General features: G+C 46.6%; 1 protein-coding gene across 2 annotated transcripts in view; it reads right to left on the bottom strand.

Annotated features, from left to right (window-relative positions):
* Nucleotides 1-6365: 6365 nt before the first annotated feature.
* PEX5 (peroxisomal biogenesis factor 5) overlaps nucleotides 6366-19986 on the bottom strand; it is a 52041-nt gene continuing 38420 nt past the window's right edge. For both annotated transcript variants that reach the window (XM_089652331.1, XM_089652332.1), the window contains 3 exons: nucleotides 19551-19716; nucleotides 19266-19423; nucleotides 6366-15586 (listed from right to left, as the gene is read on the bottom strand). In XM_089652331.1, coding sequence (XP_089508457.1) covers nucleotides 15382-15586; nucleotides 19266-19423; nucleotides 19551-19716 — 529 coding nt within the window. In that variant the 3' untranslated portion in view covers nucleotides 6366-15381. The remainder of the gene's footprint in view (nucleotides 15587-19265; nucleotides 19424-19550; nucleotides 19717-19986) is intronic.

Raw genomic sequence — 19986 nt, 5'->3', positions numbered from 1 at the left:
GAAAAGGTTTCTATTTTTCTCTTTGTGTGTTTTTTTTTTTTTTTTTTTTTTTAATTACATTTGCTTTCTAAAATATTCTATACACAATATTGCTTAGGGCAGTGATTCTCAACCTTTTTTCAGTCAAGGCACCCTTTTAAAGGGTGCCTCGGGACTGTCCACGATTTTTAAAGGGTGCCTCGGGACTGTCCACGATTTTTAAAGGGTGCCTCGGGACTGTCCACGATTTTTAAAGGGTGCCTCGGGACTGTCCACGATTTTTAAAGGGTGCCTCGGGACTGTCCACGATTTTTAAAGGGTGCCTCGGGACTGTCCACGATTTTTAAAGGGTGCCTCGGGACTGTCCACGATTTTTAAAGGGTGCCTCGGGACTGTCCACGATTTTTAAAGGGTGCCTCGGGACTGTCCACGATTTTTAAAGGGTGCCTCGGGACTGTCCACGATTTTTAAAGGGTGCCTCGGGACTGTCCACGATTTTTAAAGGGTGCCTCGGGACTGTCCACGATTTTTAAAGGGTGCCTCGGGACTGTCCACGATTTTTAAAGGGTGCCTCGGGACTGTCCACGATTTTTAAAGGGTGCCTCGGGACTGTCCACGATTTTTAAAGGGTGCCTCGGGACTGTCCACGATTTTTAAAGGGTGCCTCGGGACTGTCCACGATTTTTAAAGGGTGCCTCGGGACTGTCCACGATTTTTAAAGGGTGCCTCGGGACTGTCCACGATTTTTAAAGGGTGCCTCGGGACTGTCCACGATTTTTAAAGGGTGCCTCGGGACTGTCCACGATTTTTAAAGGGTGCCTCGGGACTGTCCACGATTTTTAAAGGGTGCCTCGGGACTGTCCACGATTTTTAAAGGGTGCCTCGGGACTGTCCACGATTTTTAAAGGGTGCCTCGGGACTGTCCACGATTTTTAAAGGGTGCCTCGGGACTGTCCACGATTTTTAAAGGGTGCCTCGGGACTGTCCGACCGTCCCGAGGCAGCCTTTTAAAAATTGTGGACCGTCCCGAGGCATCCCTTTAAAAATTGTGGACCGTCCCGAGGCATCCCTTTAAAAATTGTGGACCGTCCCGAGGCATCCCTTTAAAAATTGTGGACCGTCCCGAGGCATCCCTTTAAAAATTGTGGACCGTCCCGAGGCATCCCAATCTAAAATGTGAAAAACTATTATAAAAAAAATTATTAGAACACAGCAACATCCACACATGTAGGACGCCCAACCTTAGAGGGGATTTATTCTTCTAAAATACACTTTAGCACACTGGTACTGACTAGTATTCCCATGTTTCTTTTCTCCCTTAGTTTTCTCCATCACTGAGCTAATGTGACCTCAGCACTGATGGAGAGGGGCGGGGGAGGGTCAGATTAGGATTCTGTGCAGGCAGCTGACATCCTCATTATCAACTGATGATGTCATTGGTTGCCATTAAGACTTTCTAGCTGCCGGCATCCTGACAAATAATGAAAACCTGTGGCTTCGTGTGACTAAAAGGCAGGCTTTTTCTACCTTCTGGCTTGTATACAAGTTTTGGGCAGTTTTTAGACATTTTGCCAAGGCACCCCTGAAGAAACCTCAAGGCACCCCACAGTGCCTCTGCACCCTGGTTGAGAAAGGCTGGCTAATGCAGGCCATAGACGCTTCGTTTATCAGCCGAATTTTCGTCTGAAAGAATAATTGTGGTTCCTCCTCATTTCTTTTATCAGTCATGCTGGAAAATTTACGAAAAAAAGGATGATTTTCGTAATCATTGGTGGCAACAGAACTACCAATGTTTAATTTTGTCAGCTGAAAATTCGTCCAATAAACAAACCATCTATGGCCTGCATTAGAGATGATCATACAAGTCTGCACCTGTTATGCTTGGTGGGTGGTGTAATACATTGTTATAAAGCACCGCAACGGTTTCTTTTTTAACTTTATTGAAATTTCACAAAATGACGCACAAAATACTATAGCACAGGGGTCTCCAAACTATGGCTCTCCAGCTGTTGAAGTACTACAAGTCCCATCATGCCTCTGCAAGTCTTGCCTGTAGCTGTCAGAGGCCTCATGGGACTTGCAGTTCTTCAACACCTGGAGGGCCATAATTGGGAGACCCTTGCTATAGCATATGGATAGTTTAGACCAGCTATTCTCAACCAGGGTTCCTCTAGAAGAGCACATGTTTTAAAAACAGGGCCAAATCTGGCCTGCCTGGCTATTTCATGTGGCCCTTGCACCTCTCCTGCAGCTGTGCCAAATCCCCCCTCCCTTCCATTCATCGCTGCCCTCAATGCGTCTCTGCAGTCGGCAACCGAGAGTAGGACAGAACTCTGCTGCCAGAATCTGTGCATTCATGAAGAGGCTCATCTCGCTCCTCTTCTGTTGCAGCAGAGAGGACAGAACTCCTTCTATAGGCCCTGCACCTCTGTGCAGCTGCAGCACCCCCTTATCTTATCTCAACATTCAGCAAACTGCAGCCCTCCTCTTGTACTCCTCCAGACCCTGCACTTTCTGCTCCCAGCAACAGACAGGAAGGGGGTGCGCTGTGATGTACGTAGTCATCTAGTCTCACAGATACAACCGGCCCTTTGAGGGCATCCACATTGCTAATGTGGCTGGAGATGAAATTGTGTTTGATACCCCTGCCTAGAGGTTTCTAGGGGCTGTGGCTGATTGACTTCCCATCTGATGATTCCTCCATCGTTCTGGGATCAAGGTCACTTGGCACATCCATCTGCAGGACACTGACTTTTTTTTTTAGCTGTTTGTCAGGGTGGCATACTGATCACCCCACTAAATAAGGTATTCTTCCACTGCCCACTATTGTAAATGGAGCATTCTTCTTACTGACCCCTAATGAGTTCATCTTAGTCAAAGGTTCCCCAAGACCCGAAAATTATTTGACGGGTTATTGTGCAGTATAGAGTTTGAGACAAGTACACAATTCCAGCCTGGTGGTAAGGTATAGAAAGGCCAGAAAGACATTGTTTGACCAGTTGGGTGTGGAAGAACTTACGTGACATGCACAAAGCCCTGACCTCGACCCTACCAAATACCTTTGGGATGGATTAGAACACGGGGTGGAGGCTGTGCTAGGGAAGCAATTTCCTTGAGTTGTCAAATTTTCCAGCAAGTTCAGGAGCACATTGCAAATGAACAAAATGAATGGAAATGAAAAACAGTGCAAGTGAGCTTTGACAATACTTAAAGCAGTAGTAAACCTCAGCTTAAAAAAAAATAAATGAAACCCTGCAAGGTAATGTCATAATGTGCTAGTATGCATCAAGCTCTGCCGTGGAATAATGTCCTTACAGGATGTCTCCAACTTACAAGCCGACCTCAATGCTCTGTGTAATTGGGGGACTATGGGGCCAATGAGGTTTAATGTTGGTAAATGTAAGGTTCTGGTAGATCACAAGCTTAATAATGGCATGCAATGCCAAGCTGAGGGTGCTAAAGCGAGCAAAATCCTCTCTTGTATTAGGAGAAGTATATACTCCAGAGAGAGATATCATTCCCCCCCCGTACAAATCATTAGTAAGACCTCATCTAGAATATGCAGTTCAGTTTTGGGCACCAATTCACAAAAAGAACATTGGGGAACTGGAGAAAGTGCAGAGAAGGGCAACTAAACGGTAATGAGGCATAGAGGATATCAGCTATGAGGAAAGATTAGAGGAACTGAATTTATTCTCTAAGAAGAGGAGATTAAGGAGGGATATGATCTCCATGTATAATACATAAGGGGGGATATGATCTCCATGTATAATACATAAGGGGGATATGATCTCCATGTATAATACATAAGGGGGGATATGATCTCCATGTATAATACATAAGGGGGGATATGATCATCATGTATAATACATAAGGGGGGATATGATCTCCATGTATAATACATAAGGGGGGATATGATCTCCATGTATAATACATAAGGGGGGATATGATCTCCATGTATAATACATAAGGGGGATATGATCTCCATGTATAATACATAAGGGGGGGATATGATCTCCATGTATAATACATAAGGGGGGATATGATCTCCATGTATAATACATAAGGGGGGATATGATCTCCATGTATAATACATAAGGGGGGATATGATCTCCATGTATAATACATAAGAGGGGGGCATATGATCTCCATGTATAATACATAAGGGGGGATATGATCTCCATGTATAATACATAAGGGGGGGGATATGATCTCCATGTATAATACATAAGGGGGGGGATATGATCTCCATGTATAATACATAAGGGGGGGGATATGATCTCCATGTATAATACATAAGGGGGGGGATATGATCTCCATGTATAATACATAAGGGGGGGATATGATCTCCATGTATAATACATAAGGGGGGGGATATGATCTCCATGTATAATACATAAGGGGGGGGATATGATCTCCATGTATAATACATAAGGGGGGATATGATCTCCATGTATAATACATAAGGGGGGGATATGATCTCCATGTATAATACATAAGGGGGGATATGATCTCCATGTATAATACATAAGGGGGGGATATGATCTCCATGTATAATACATAAGGGGGGGGATATGATCTCCATGTATAATACATAAGGGGGGGGATATGATCTCCATGTATAATACATAAGGGGGGGGATATGATCTCCATGTATAATACATAAGGGGGGGGATATGATCTCCATGTATAATACATAAGGGGGAGATGATCTCCATGTATAATACATAAGGGGGGATATGATCTCCATGTATAATACATAAGGGGGGGATATGATCTCCATGTATAATACATAAGGGGGGATATGATCTCCATGTATAATACATAAGGGGGGGATATGATCTCCATGTATAATACATAAGAGGGGATATGATCTCCATGTATAATACATAAGGGGGGGATATGATCTCCATGTATAATACATAAGGGGGGGATATGATCTCCATGTATAATACATAAGGGGGGGATATGATCTCCATGTATAATACATAAGGGGGGGATATGATCTCCATGTATAATACATAAGGGGGGATATGATCTCCATGTATAATACATAAGGGGGGATATGATCTCCATGTATAATACATAAGGGGGGATATGATCTCCATGTATAAATACATTAGTGGTTCATTTAGTGAACTCAGGTGTCCGTTTATGACACAGAGAATAGCTGCAATTCAACGGATCTCAGCTATTCTCTGGTCATTCACAGTTTATGACACTCAGGAGATCATGTCAGCCCTTCGCTGGAGATCTGTGTTCTCCTTCCAGATTCTCCAGCCCAGAGCTGGAGAATCAGAGGGACCGCAATCTAAGCAGAGATAATTTACCTCTCTTTAGTAAACTGATCTTTTACTGTAATCTCGCGAGATTATAGTAAAATCAGCCGTTTTCCAGAGTTTGGAGACCGTTCTTCCTTCGTTCGGAGAACTGCTTCATAAACTGCATTCACAGGAGAACTGAGCAGCGATCTATTACCGCTGGTTCATAAACGGACACCTCAGTGTAGAGTTATTCACCTTGAGGTCATCACAGAGGAAAAGGGGGCGCTCTTTATGTCTGGAGATTAAATTTCTTGTCTTCCAAACACGGAAAGGTTTCTTCACAGTAAGAGCTGTGAGAATGTGGAATAGACTCCCTCCAGAGTTGGTTGTGGCCAGCTCAGTGAATTGCTGTAGGAAAGTCCTGGATTCTTTCTTGGATACACAGAATATAACATTTATAGGGAAAGTTGATCCAGGGAATATCCGATTGCCTCTCGGGGATCAGGAAGGAATTTTTTCCCCTGCAGGAGAAAATTGGATCATTTTTTGCTGGGGGAATTTTTTGTGGGTATAGGATATCTTTTTTTTTTTTTTTTTTTTTTAAATGGTTGTACTGGATGGACTTTAGTCTTTTTTCAGCCAGACTAACTATGTAACTATGCATACTTGTACATTATGAAGGACTTACCTTAAACCGAAGCCCTTCAGCCGTGCACTGTCACCACTGCAGAGGCTTCCATCTTCACCCGGTTTTTCTTCCCAATTTGCAAGTTCTGGCACAGATATTCATGGTTATGCCGTTCCTGCAGTGCGCATGCACTGGCTCTCAAAAAAAAAAAAAAAAAATATCTCCTCAATGGTGCACGTTAAGGAGATATCCATTTTCTCTACAGGTAAGTTTTATTATAGGCTTACCTGTAGGTAAAAGTATACCAAAAAAACTTAATAGCACTTTAATCTTTCTGTGCTTTTAGCCAAACTTTTTTAGGTTGGCGACAGGGTCTGTTTCATAGACAGGTCAGCAGAATCACATGTGTGAACCGCCGCGCAATCCCAGACTTTGCGCTCTTTTATCTGTATCAGCATTCTCCTACATGAAAAAAAAAAATCCAAACATCTTGATTTTTTTAATTTAATATTTTTATTATTACAAAAGAATTGTACAATTGAATATTATACATACTTGTGTGACAGAGCAATATCCTGCAGAGCCTCTGTTCACAATTCAGAATCATTTCTGGGAGACGATGAAGGATCTCTCGTGACATTGTCAATGAAGACACCGACCTTGTACTGATGGCGTCATTTAAAGAGATGCCGTCCGTCCGTGTACAGCCCAACCCCCGCTCACCTCTCCCGTGCTCCCCCCCCCATGCCCCTTCCGCTATCAGATCTGCTACCATAATACCCAGTGCTGGAGCTCAGAGGCAGCAATGTCATTTGCCCTCTGTCACGTGACAGTTCTCAGCTCTAGTGATTGGACACGAAGTGCAAGCATGGTATCATGGGAGGAGGTCATCTGCTCCGCCATACCTGAAAGCACCAGGTATTTTGGTGTACAGAAGGTGGAGTAGCAAGAAAGTGTACAATGGTCGGATGGCGGGCTTAGCACAGACACGCTGGTGTTGCCCTATATTGACCAGATGACAGCATCTCTTTATGCTTCACGCACCCAGCTGTAAGATGGGGTACAGCATGCATGGAGCGTAGGGTTGTGCGCATGTGCAACTTTTTGCAACTGCCAATGTAAGCCCCCCTATGGCAGCATACAACCAACTATTGCAATGGGTGGGGTGTCCACTGCACCTGTGGCTCCCTTATGCCAGATATTTACACTCCATGTCCACCCCACCCTTCTCAGTCATGTACATAAATCCTTAAAGTGACATTCCGTTTTTTTTGTTTTTTTTTTAAAGGAAAGAACCATATTTCTCTACAAACATTCCAGGATTCTAAAACACTTTTCTGTTGCTCCTCACCTGCTTCTGTTTAACAGATATTGATGCCAGCCATTCTGCTACACCACCTGAAATCCTTTAAAATGCGTGCCAAGTGGGAGGTGCTATATAATCACATGATCAGTCGCCCTGTGTTGGAATAAGAAACAGTGCACACGGGCAAGCCTTTGGTTGTGCAGTAAAAGGACATTGCTGAGGCAGAAGAACTTGGCCTGATTTACTGTAAACCACATCCATAGGAACATGGAGGCTGTTGCTGCAGAGCCTTCCTGAAATGTTAGATGCCCGACCGTCAATCACTTTTGAATCACTGGCCCAGAACAAGGAAGCAGTCATGTGCGTTTCGATTCATTTTTAGGATGAAAATTTACTTTTTAAAGATGTAGATGTATATAAGTCTCTAAATAGGCATAGTAACAAATTCGGAAAAAAAAAAAAAGTCGTAATGAAATTAAATTACTAAACCCTGGACCCCACATTCACTATATCCGCTCTCCCCGGACCCCGCATTCACTGTATCCGCTCTCCCCGGACCCCGCATTCACTGTATCCGCTCTCCCCGGACCCCGCATTCACTGTATCCGCTCTCCCCAGACCCCGCATTCACTGTATCCGCTCTCCCCGGACCCCGCATTCACTGTATCCGCTCTCCCCGGACCCCGCATTCCCTATATCCGCTCTCCCCGGACCCCGCATTCCCTATATCCGCTCTCCCCGGACCCCGCATTCCCTAGATCCGCTCTCCCCGGACCCCGCATTCCCTAGATCCGCTCTCCCCGGACCCCGCATCCACTAGATCCGCTCTCCCCGGACCACGCATTCACTGTATCCGCTCTCCCCGGACCCCGCATTCCCTGTATCCGCTCTCCCCGGACCCCGCATTCCCTATATCCGCTCTCCCCGGACCCCGCATTCCCTATATCCGCTCTCCCCGGACCCCGCATTCCCTATATCCGCTCTCCCCGGACCCCGCATTCACTATATCCGCTCTCCCCGGACCCCGCATTCCCTAGATCCGCTCTCCCCGGACCCCGCATCCACTAGATCCGCTCTCCCCGGACCACGCATTCACTATATCCGCTCTCCCCGGACCCCGCATCCACCATATCCAGTCTGGTTGTACTGAAGTTAATCAATGAATTAATGTCCAGCTTGTCCATAGTTGGATTGAATCTTGGCCAGTCCCTGCTGAACCAGCCAAGATTTGATCCATCTATGGCCGGCTTTACTTCTTCACCACTCCATCCTTCTGCCAGGAGCAAAGGAAATTACTCTATAAAGGTGTGAGGTAGTGGTTGCTTGCATAGGAGTATGGATTCCACTCACAGCAAAGATTGGCCCAATGTTGTCACATGCTCCTCCATACCCGGACATACAGGGTATTTCCATTGACAGCCTAAGCAAGTACCAAATCCAACTACTATGTAATGCACAAAAAAATAAAAAAACTGAAAAAAAAATGTCCAAGACCTTCCCTGACGGAGCAAAATCCTCCGTCATTTGTGTCTCACACACTCCCCCCTCCCAGACACTGCAGCTCACAGTGGGAGGATTTCAGCAACAGAGGCCATGCTGGGAATCTAAAGGCCAGTTTCACACTGCTGTGCTGCCGCTTTCATGCAGTAAACCTGCACCTTTCCATAGACTTTTTATTAGATCGCACATTTTTGGTGCATTTTGTGAAATCGCACCATGCAGGACTTGTGCTGTACTTCCAGAAAACACAGCAAAAACGCAAAATCTAAGAGGAAGTCTATGAGAAAGTGTGGCTTGACTGCACCGAAATCATGGGTACCCGCATCACGGCCACACTACAGCGCACTGGTGGGAAACTGTCCCTAAAGAGGAATCTCACACACACCCCCCCATCATTTACTTTCTCCCCCCGCTTACCTGATGCTGGGCTGTGCACATTTCAGAAACTCACCCGCACAGCAGATCCAATGCCGTCCTGCCTAGATCCTCAGCAGCCGCCGCTGGGTCCCGCGCCGCCATGTTTTTCTTTGATGTCATCGCAAGGTTGTGCTGGCTCTTCTGGGTTCCGATGACGTGTCGCAATGCCCTCCGCCCCCTCCTATGTTAGTGAATGGGGTGATGTGCAAGGTTCCCACATCTCCGAGGAGGCACGGGGGGGGCACCAAGGTCATTAACCTAAATGAATAGGAGGATGGGGGGCCAAAACCAAATTAAAAAAAAAAAAAAAAAATCACAGAATATGTGCATGGGGGGGGGGAGTTAAGTCAATTTAAAGGGTGCAAAGCCGCTTTAAACAGTGGGTGGGGATAGGTGTGGCCAGGCGATGGCGGGATAAGTGTGGCCAGGCGATGGCGGGATAGGTGTGGCCAGGCGATGGCGGGATAAGTGTGGCCAGGCGATGGCGGGATAGGTGTGGCCATGTGATGATGGGATAGGTGTGGCCAGGCGCTGGTGGGATAGGTGTGGCCAGGCGCTGGTGGGATAGGTGTGGCCAGGCGCTGGTGGGATAGGTGTGGCCAGGCGCTGGTGGGATAGGTGTGGCCAGGTGCTTTCAGACAAGCTACAGTCTTGGGACATTGCTGAAAGCCACACCCCTTGCAACTTCTCCACTGTGGTGCAATCAGGCACCTCCTATCAGAGAGTGACAACTCTGCTCTGAATTCAGGAGCAGTGCAGCATTGTTGCTACCCCGTAAATGCAAGCTGGAATGGGAGGACTTCACTGGCAGGATCAACACATATTTGTGGGACTTGTGAGAGGGACCAAAAGAAAACTGTGCAAATGCACACATTGTAAGGGTAGTATTGTGTTTTTGGGTGTAATTCTAAGAAGCGTTCGTGCCCCATACATACTAAGGAAACATATTTACTCGTTCAGTTTAGGGTTTTTTTTTGCAGCTACAATTTCATCTGCAGATATCCCAAACTGTATCTAAACCCAAGAACACAATTACAGTACACAGAAGCTTTAGATGTGGTGGCTGCATTGGTTTTCTTTTTCAGTCTTTTATCTCTTCATTTTCCCCTGTTAATCCCGCCAGTAACTCTTTAGGGTGGGGAGAGTTTTAGGACTGCACAACACCTCCTTATTCCCACTTCTTCATATAATGGAGGGAAGTGTTCTGTATAGGAAACAGCGGAGAACAATGTAACTGATACAAGCAGCACAGGAAGTTATTAGCTCACAAGATTTCTGGTAGGATCAAGTTTTTTTTTTTTTTTTTTGCACTTATCGAAATGATATTACAAAACACTTTGAATGTTGTACTCGAGGCCTCATTCACATGGTCATACCGATCTGTACACCCATGACAAGGGCTGTCTTCAGCCGCCTGGGGTGACCTGACAAAGCTTGCAGTGCCGCTCCAAGCAGGGGTACAGCCTCTCTCCCCCTGGTCCTTAGATATAGGGACATCGGCGTATAAAACACACACATCCAGTGGTGCCAATGACAAGTATCCGGAAAGCCGCTCTCCCGCCCGGACCCGTGAGAAGTGTATTATACGGCCTCAGCCAGCACTACTCCACTAACCACGTCCCCAGATGCGTCAGAGGGCAGGGTCCATGGCCTAGTGGTGGCTGAGGCTGTATAATACACGTCACACGGGTCCGGCTGGGAGAGCGGTGTTCCAGATACTTGGAGTGCACAGGTGTTCCATGTGGGCCACCTGTTCAAATCACAGGGCTCCGAGGGGATCCCAGCAGGTCTGGTCCACGAATCAAAATGCAGATAGACTGCAATGTCATCTGTAAACCTGCAGAGATGTGCGCTCTGGGATGTGCTCGATCCATGCAGCCAGCATGCCCCTACATGGAACACCTGTGCGTCCCGGGAGGCTAAAGAGGGCCCTTCACATGGGCGTATGAATTAGTACACCTGCGTGAATGAGGCCTATAAGAGAATTCCAGATTTCCTGGCGCTTTAAAAAAAAAATTTGTTTGGACCACCTTGGGCCAAATTATATGCGGCCAGAACGGACTGGCTGCAGCTTAGGCTGTAATATACTGCAGTAGCTTGTGCTATGTACAGTAGGTGGCGCTATGTTCTGGCAGCGGTACAATAGACTTTCCCGCCAATTCTGGATATAGTGAAATTCACCCGTACCGCAACTCCACCATTCAGGGGAAGCCTTGCAGAGATGTACCCTATCCATGCAGCCAGCATGCCCCTACATGGAACACCTGTACGTCCCGGGCGGCTGAAGAGGGCCCTTCACATGGGCGTATAAATTAGTGCACCTTTGTGAATGAGGCCTATAAGAGAACTCCAGGTTTCCTGCTGCTTTAAAAAAAAATGTGTTTGGACCAAATTATATGCGTGCCAGAATGTACTGCCTGCAGCTTAGGCTGTAATATACTGCAGTAGCTTGTGCTATGTACAGTAGGTGGCGCTATGTTCTGCCAGCGGTACAATAGACTTTCCCTCTGATTCCGGATATAGTGAAATTCACCCGTACCGCAACTCCACCATTCAGGGGAAGCCTTGCAGAGATGTACCTTCTGGGATGTGCTCGATCCATGCAGCCAGCATGCCCCTACAGGGAACACCTGTGCGTCCCGGGAGGATAAAGAGGGCCCTTCACATGGGCGTATGAAATAGTATACCTGTGTGAATGAGGCCTATAAGAGAATTCCAGATTTCCTGGCGCATTAAAAAAAAAATTTTTTGGGCCACCTTGTTCCAAATTATATGCGTACCAGAATGGACTGCCTGCAGCTTAGGCTGTAATATACTGCAGTAGCTTGTGCTATGTACAGTAGGTGGCGCTATGTTCTGCCAGCGGTACAATAGACTTTCCCTCCAGTTCCGGATATAGTGAAGTTCACCTGTACCGCAACTCCATCATTCAGGGGAAGCCTTGTATTTTTTTCAATGAATACAAGGCATCCTGTGATTAGCCAAGGTGGAGAGCGTGACATCATCTCCCCACCTTTCCACTAAGCCAATCAGAGGAAGCCTTGTAGGCACAAGGCTTCTCCTAAATCAGGCATGTCCAAAGTCCGGCCCGCGGGCCATTTACGGCCCGGGGGTCGGTTTAATACGGCCCTCCAACAGCCCTCCCTGCTCTGTGTAATGTGGCCCTCCCACGGCCCTCCTTTCTATGGCAGACAGTCTTCTGCTTGAGAGCAGAGGGCAGTGCGCATGCCTGACTGCGGCACGTTCTCCCTGGTCTGTGTAATTGCGGCTGTCGCACGGCCCTCCCTTCTGTGGCAGACAGTCTTCTGCTTGAGAGCAGTGCACATGCGTGACTGCACCGCGCTGGGAGCGACAGAGGGCGGTGACGTCAGGGCCGGGCTTCCAGCGTGAAGTGTGTTTCTCTTCCCCTCCCGGCTGCCGAGCAGAGACTTCAGCTCCAGCTACCTTTTTCACCCTTCACATTAGTGCAGGTAAGTTTTTTTTAAATTTATTTTCAATACATTGTGAAAACTCAGCTGTCAGTTGATCTTAATGTTATGAAATGAAAAGAATGTCGTTTGCAATTAACTTGGCATAAAATAATTTATTTGCATTTAATTGTAATGGTTCAAAGAATGTTCGGAAAAATGTTCGGCCCTCCGCCATGTTCACTTCATCCAATCTGGCCCTCTTTGAAAAAAGTTTGGACACCCCAGTCCTAAATGGTAGAGATGGGCTACTACAGTATACTACAGCCTAAGCAGCAGCCAGTCCATTCTGGCATGAAAATTTCTCATCTGGTCCAAGGAGACCCAAACAATCTAACCTGGAATTCTCCCAATAGTCCATTATTCGGGTTTGCAGAGACTTTAAGGTCTGGGGGTCTCCAGCACCAAAAACATTAATTTTCAATAATCCGAAAAAACGACGTACCATCATTTTCCTCTTCCCTTCATCATAAAACGTGTGCAAACTGAGCCATGATCACAGAACTTTTGGAGTACCAGAGTGCTCAGGGTACCAATGTGCAGATTAGGGACTTATTACAGTCCCCTCCCCCATAACTGGCTCCAAGCTGTTCTGTAAGAAACACCACCCTTTGCAATCTATTAGCCTGTAACAGTATAGATGAGAATACAAGTACACACTGTCTACCTAATACTATTTGTGGCCCTATGATTGGCTCACAGTACGGTGCTACCAGACGATGGTTATAGATAAAACACAGACGTGTCCTTTAAAGCAGAACTCCAAGCAAGATCTGGAAAAAACCTCTTTAACCCTTTTCAGGAGCAGAGGTAATTGAGGCCAAATTGAGCAGCGTCCGCAAGCATCGATTAACTTGCCAACAACTATATATGATAACAGTTAACTGTTGTACCTAAATCATTTTTAGGTGTTATTATCATTTTATTCGATACACTGTGTTACCAAAAGCACAGCTTTATTTAATAGACTGCCAAATGCAGAAAAAAGTAATTTTTTTTTCCATTTTGTATGTTAATTTTTTAATACTGTATTTGTATCTGACAATTGCAGTAATAAAGAGGGGAACAGTGCCACCCTCAGGCTACAGTGGCATCTGCAGGTTGAAAGCTTGTTTAATCGATGAAGCCTACAGCCTCCATGTGATTATCATGTCATCGTGGACATGGTACATGTTCAGTAAGCACTGCCAATCATTAGTGGGGACCTGAGCCGTCAGCTGCACCCAGGACTGAGAGCCACAAGCCATGCAATGTGTTGACAAGGTGACATTTAGCTATAGCCTTTAATTTCACTTTAATAAACACCCTCCCTTCTAACACCTCTGCTGACTAACCTGTGAAAGAAAGATGTATATATTTACCTATTTTCAGCCTGCTTCAGTCCAGTCATGTTGTGATCCAGCTCCCCTGTGTTGCTCAGCGGCAGCTGCAGGGGAGAGGGAGTGCCGACAATGGATGGGCATTAGGAGCCTATGGGTGATGCTACCATGCCCAGGCATTCCAGCCATTGTTGAACGCTCTCTCCTCTCCCCTGCAGCTGGCTGACAGAGTGGATCACATGACCGAACCAAAGCAGCCTGAAAATAGGTAAGTACACAGATCTTTCTGACACGGGTTAGTCAGCCTAGGTGTTCGGGGATGATGTTAAAGCGGAGCTCCACCCAAAAAGGGGAAGTTCCGCTATAAGGACTGCTCCCCCGCTCTCCATTAAGGATTGGCACCTTTGGGGAGCGGGTACCCGAATTTGACAGGCGGTTGGAAACGGAAGGTGTCCTCCCTCCAGTCTTTTGGGACACGTGACAGGTCCCAGAAGACTACAGGACCATTCAGGAAGCGCAGTGCTACTCGCGCATGCGCAGTGGGTACCCGGCTGTGAAGCCACAAGGTTGTCACAGCTGGGAGCCCACACTGAAGATGCCGGCCTCCTGGCATCCAGGACGGCAAGTGAAATGAGCTGCAGGGGACACCCCACGGGACCGAGGGACAGGTAAGTGGCTGTTTTTTAAAATGTCAGCAGCTACAGTTTTTGTAGCTGCTGACTTTTATTTTTTGATAGGGTGAGTGGAACTCCACTTTAAGATCACTTTGGTATAGACTGGAATTCCACTTTAACTTATCCCCACAAATGCCTGAAGTATTTATTTCTGTCATCTTCCCACCATCCAAAACACCAGAAATCAGATTAACGGGAGGTTTTGAACTCGGAGCCATTCGGCTATGCTGCGTTGCTCAGCCCTACCATGTTTCGGGCATCAGGGGCCGTTTTACAGCAGGGAAGCTTTGATTCTCTTTGGTAGTTTGATGAGCACAGAAAGCGCAGGGTTGTGTAAATCAAATGACCGACTGAACAGAATCATAAATATTGGAGCCGGTACGGCCCACTCGTACATATTTCTATGCTGGATTTGGCTGTCTAGCTGGAGTTCTGCTTTAAGTTTCCCTTTGTCTACTAGGTGGACCAATGTTACGTATACACAGAGGATGGGTAAGTTGCTATTACGGGTGATATACCTCCACAATGACGTCACGGACAGCAACAAATTCCGGCTCCTTACACACAAGGTAATTAAATAAGATTAATCAGCTAATTAAGAGTCCTATTGAGTTTGTTCCTTCATCCCTGTACCAGCCAATGGAGTGAAAGGTCAAGTCTGCTCAGATCATCCCCCACGGACAGAATCATTATGGCTTTGCACAGGGTTGTGGCTGGCCGCCGTAACAGTTTGTGAAACCCTAGAGCATTCTTTCTGGCGCTCTCTTCCCGGTGCATTGTGGGAGCCCTCCCAGCATGCACTCGCACGGCCATAGGTCAGGTGGTGGTCATTGGCCAGGGGCGGAGTGAGGAGGAAAGGCGGCCTGTAGCGTGGCAAGGTCACGGGCATCTGCCGCGGCGTAGAGGTTGCTTTGCCCCAACATGGAGAGCGCCATCCGCAGGGTGCTCCAGATATTGTCGGACATGGACCCGTCGGGGCCTCCGCTCTGTTGCTGCATGCTGAGGGCTTCTATGAAGTGTTCCACCGCTTCCCTGTATTGAGGAGATGAAGTTAAAGAAAAACAACTCTACTGGGCATTACTCGGTGCCACACAGACCGTAAAACCAACCTATCCTGCGACCAAAAAACCACCGATCATAGGGTCTGCATGCCTCTGTCAAAGGATTTGCAAACAAGTATTAAAAAGTGAAGTTTGGATTTATGATTATTCTGTCCCATTACTTTTGGTCCCTTAACAAGTGGGAGGCACCTATGCAAACTGTTGTAATTCCTACACCGTTCACCTGATTTGGATGTAAATACCCTCAAATTAAAGCTGACAGTCTGCAGTTAAAGCACATCTTGTTCGTTTCATTTCAAATCCATTGTGGTGGTGTATAGAGACAAAAATGTTAGAATTGTGTCCATGTCCCAATATTTATGGACCTGACTGTACATCTGGAAGAATTCATACGTTTAGGAGCTGTGGCCACTTTGCATGTCGCCTCTTACGAGCTCTGCACCAGGGTATGAGGGGGTATGCAACCATTTCCCCTTCCTTCCACTACACCAGACAGCACTGGAGTGGGCAACCTTAACCACTTGCCATCCGACTGCTGTATATAAACGGCTGGACGGTGGCAGCCCAGGGGCGGGTTGCCGCTAATAAACGGCACCCGCCATTATGGACTGTGCACGGCCCCTGGGAGCACGCAGCACCGCGATCCAGTGCCCGCTGTGTCCTCCGGACACAGTGGGACACCGATCGTCGGACGGGACCTCTGTGCGAGGTCCCGATCATGTGATCACTGATTGGCCAATCAGTGATCACATGCAGAGTAGGAAGCAAGATGTCACTTCTGACATCATTGCTTACTACGTGTGAAATCTGTGAATGATCAGAGGTCACATGGTACAAGGCTATTCACAACAGCCTTGTACCATGTGACAAGCTGTGACCAATCACAGCTCACTCAGTAGTTCTCAATGGCTGCAAGAATGCAGCCAGAGAGGAGAAATGATTGATTTTACACTCATAAAGGCTGTAAAAGCAATCAGTGTAAAAAAAAAAAAATCTTCATCACCCCCCACAAGTAGTACAGTGTCACCATGGTGATACTGTACTGCTAGGGTGACAGTATGTAGAAGAAAAAATATAATATAAAAAAATAAAATAAAATGTAAAAAAAAAAATGTTTTAAAATTATAATTTGTGGTTATAAACTAATTTGGCTTTTTTTTTTTTTTTACTAAAAAGATAACCGAATAAATTTTGGCCAAGATTTATGATGAAATATTATTTGCAAAATTTTATAAGAAAAACACTTTTTCAAAATTTTTGGACTTTCTCATTTATATAGCAATAAAAATAAAAATCCTAGCGGTGAATAAATACCACCAAAATAAAGTTTTATCTGTCTCAAAAAATGCAAAACAATTCATATGGGTACAGTGTTGCATGACCACGCAATTGTCATTCAAAGTGTGATAGCGCTGAAAGCTGAAAATTGGTCTGGACTGGAAGGGGGTGAAAGTGTCCGGACTGGAAGTGGTTAAAGCCCAAGTACTGTCATAGGGGTGGGGGCAAATACTTCGCTGTGTGACAGCACCAACATGGCGGTGGGGTAACAGAAGACAACGAGGAAGGTAAACGGCAGTACAACAGAAGGTAACCCCTTGTGCACTAAGGCACGTTTATAAACAGTGGGGTGGACAAGGGGTTAAAAGAACTGGGTATCACTTTACAGCCTGCGAGGGGCTTTCAGGTAGAAGTGACCCGTGCAGATCTATAGCCCCCCATCACTTTTACAAGGCTTCAAAAGATGCCACCGCTATCCTCCACCTTCCCCCCTGCACCCCCAGTAGTTCTTGGGCTTTCCCAGTCCTCCAGGCTGTAGAAAACAGCAGCATCGAAGAGAGCAGGAGGTAATCATGGAATACCCTCCTGCAAGTAATGAACTCGAAAACAACATGGGCAGCACAGTGGCTAAACGGTTAGCACTTTTGCCTGGCGGTACTCGGGTCGTTTGTTCAAACCCCAGCCACGGCACCACCTGCCTGGAGTTTGCATGTTCTCCCTGTGCCCTCGTGGGGTTTCCTCCGGGTCCTCCGGTTTCCTCCCACACTCCAAAGACATGCTGGTAGGTGAATTGGCTCCTGTCTAAATTGTCCCTAGTATGTGTATGTATGAATGTGAGTTAGGGACCTTAGATTGTACGCTCCTCGGGGGCGGGGACTGATGTGAATGTACAATATAAATGTAAAACCAAGGCACCACCTGCCTGGAGTTTGCATGTTCTCCCTGTACCTGTGTGGGTTTCCTCCGGGTCCTTCGGTTTCCTCCCACACTCCAAAGACATGCTGGTAGGTGAATTGGCTCCTGTCTAAATTGTCCCTAGTATGTGTATGTGTGAATGTGAGTTAGGGACCTTAGATTGTACACCCCTTGAGGGTTAGGGACTGATGTGAATGTACAATATATATGTAAAGCGCTGCGTAAATTGACAGCGCTATTGAAGTACCTTTGTTCACAGCTGTCATCCCTTGGCTAGTGTAGCCAAGGATGCAGCTAATCAAGTATGATCTGTGCTTGATTAGCTCCAGTGGAGGGCAGGGGAGACATTGGAGGTCATGGTCTCCCTAAAGAGTACCTGTCTCCTGTCCATCTGTCACATAGGGGGCTTGTGCTAGCTCTCTTGTAATAGCAATAAAGTTTAAAAAAAATAAAGTGTATATTGAAAAAGTGTGTGTGTGTGTGTGTGTGTGTGTGTGTGTGTGTGTGTGTGTGTGTGTGTGTGTGTGTGTGTGTGTGTGTGTGTGTGTGTGTGTGTGTGTGTGTGTGTGTGTGTGTGTGTGTGTGTGTGTGTGTGTGTGTGTGTTTTTGCAAGCACCCCTCTCACACACTCAAATGCATAGCGTACGGCATACACATACATGTAAGCAGGGACGTATTTACCACAAGGCAAACAAGGCATTTGCCTAGGGTGGCTTTTTTTTTTTTTTTTAGGGGGGCAGCACTGCTCATTGGAAGAAGGGACATATGCAGCATTGGGACCAGACGGAATCAGAGAGAGGCTGCTGACGGTTATTCCCGGGGATATCCAGAGCTGTAGGGGTGAGTGTCTCTGTCGCCAGGGAGGTGGGTATTAGTGAAAGGCGCTCTCGGGAAGGGGGGGGGGGGGTGATGATGGGGCAGGGGTGTTGTTGGTCACTGTCAGGCTCCCTCCGGGGGGGGGGGGGGGGGTTGGGGGGGAGGTGGTCTGGTGTTGGTCGGTGTCAGGTTCTCTACATCGGGGATTGGATAACATTATACCATTGGGTTTTTTTTTTTTTTTGGCTTTTCACAGAAGTATGCAATTTTAAATCTTGACATGTTTGGTATCTATTTACTCGATGTAACCCCAATAATTTATACTTTACCAAACAAATGGGCATTAAATTGTGTTCGTGTGCCATTAAATTTCATTCAGTGTATTTTTTTTTCTTAAAAATATGCATTTGATACACAGTTGTGCAATACTCATGTAACATAATAAAAATTGTAACTACCAGAATTTTATTCTCCGGGGCCTCTGCTGCTTTTAGAAAATATAGAATTGTTTGGGGGTTTTACGGTAATCCCCAACAACAACAAAAAATGCATATTTTAAAAATAAAACTGCCCCGGGAGAGAAACAGTTAAAGAGAACCTGTTGCTTTTTTTTTTTTTTAAATGAGCAAGGTGACCCTCACCTGTGGGCTCCTAGATTAATGCAGGCAATGCCCAGGTTGTATCGGGAGCGTATGAACCCAGGTTGCAGCTGAAGCGCCCTTCGGTAAGCCTCCACCGCAGCCTCGCTGTCATTGCCGTTTGCCAGGGTGGCGCCCAGTTTGTTCCATAGCAGATAGTCCTACAGAAGAAAAGGACAGCGACGTCAGAGCAGAGGAAGGAACACATTGCTGGGAATTCTCAGATGATTAAGAACAGATCGCAGCTTTAAATATCCAACCCCCCAATCCCCCCCAGACCGCACTCACATCTGGTTTTTGGCTCAGGGCGGCAGTGAAACAATCCACGGCTTTCTGATACTCCCCGCTCAGATTGAACAGCACTCCCAGACCGCACTGGACATCGGGGTCTACTTGTGTTGGGTCCATGCGTACGGCTGACAGGAACAGCTCCCGGACCTCAGAAAACAGGGAGCTGAAAGCACAAAGCACTCCAATGAGGTGCAGAATTTTAACAGGTAACACAGCAGAGGAGGCAATCCTGGAGAGGTGGAGATCTACCTGAGCAACATGATGGCACCTTGCCGGGAGATAAACCAACAAAAGCCATTAAAAAGAAGGAAGGGTTCAAGGGTCAATAGAAGGCAACACTGAATGCAGGGGTCAGGAGTAAGTAACTTAAGAGTTTAAAAGTCAGGAGCAACGCAGAGTGCGGGGCTCAGCGGTGACGCAGAGTGCAGGGCTC

Source organism: Staurois parvus, unplaced genomic scaffold, assembly GCF_062004578.1.
Source record: "Staurois parvus isolate SC_StPar_1 unplaced genomic scaffold, SC_StPar_1.0 ptg000681l, whole genome shotgun sequence".
Taxonomy (NCBI): Eukaryota; Metazoa; Chordata; class Amphibia; order Anura; family Ranidae; genus Staurois; species Staurois parvus.
The sequence above is the reverse complement of the archived record's forward strand: the minus strand, read 5'-3'. Positions and strand labels throughout refer to the sequence as shown.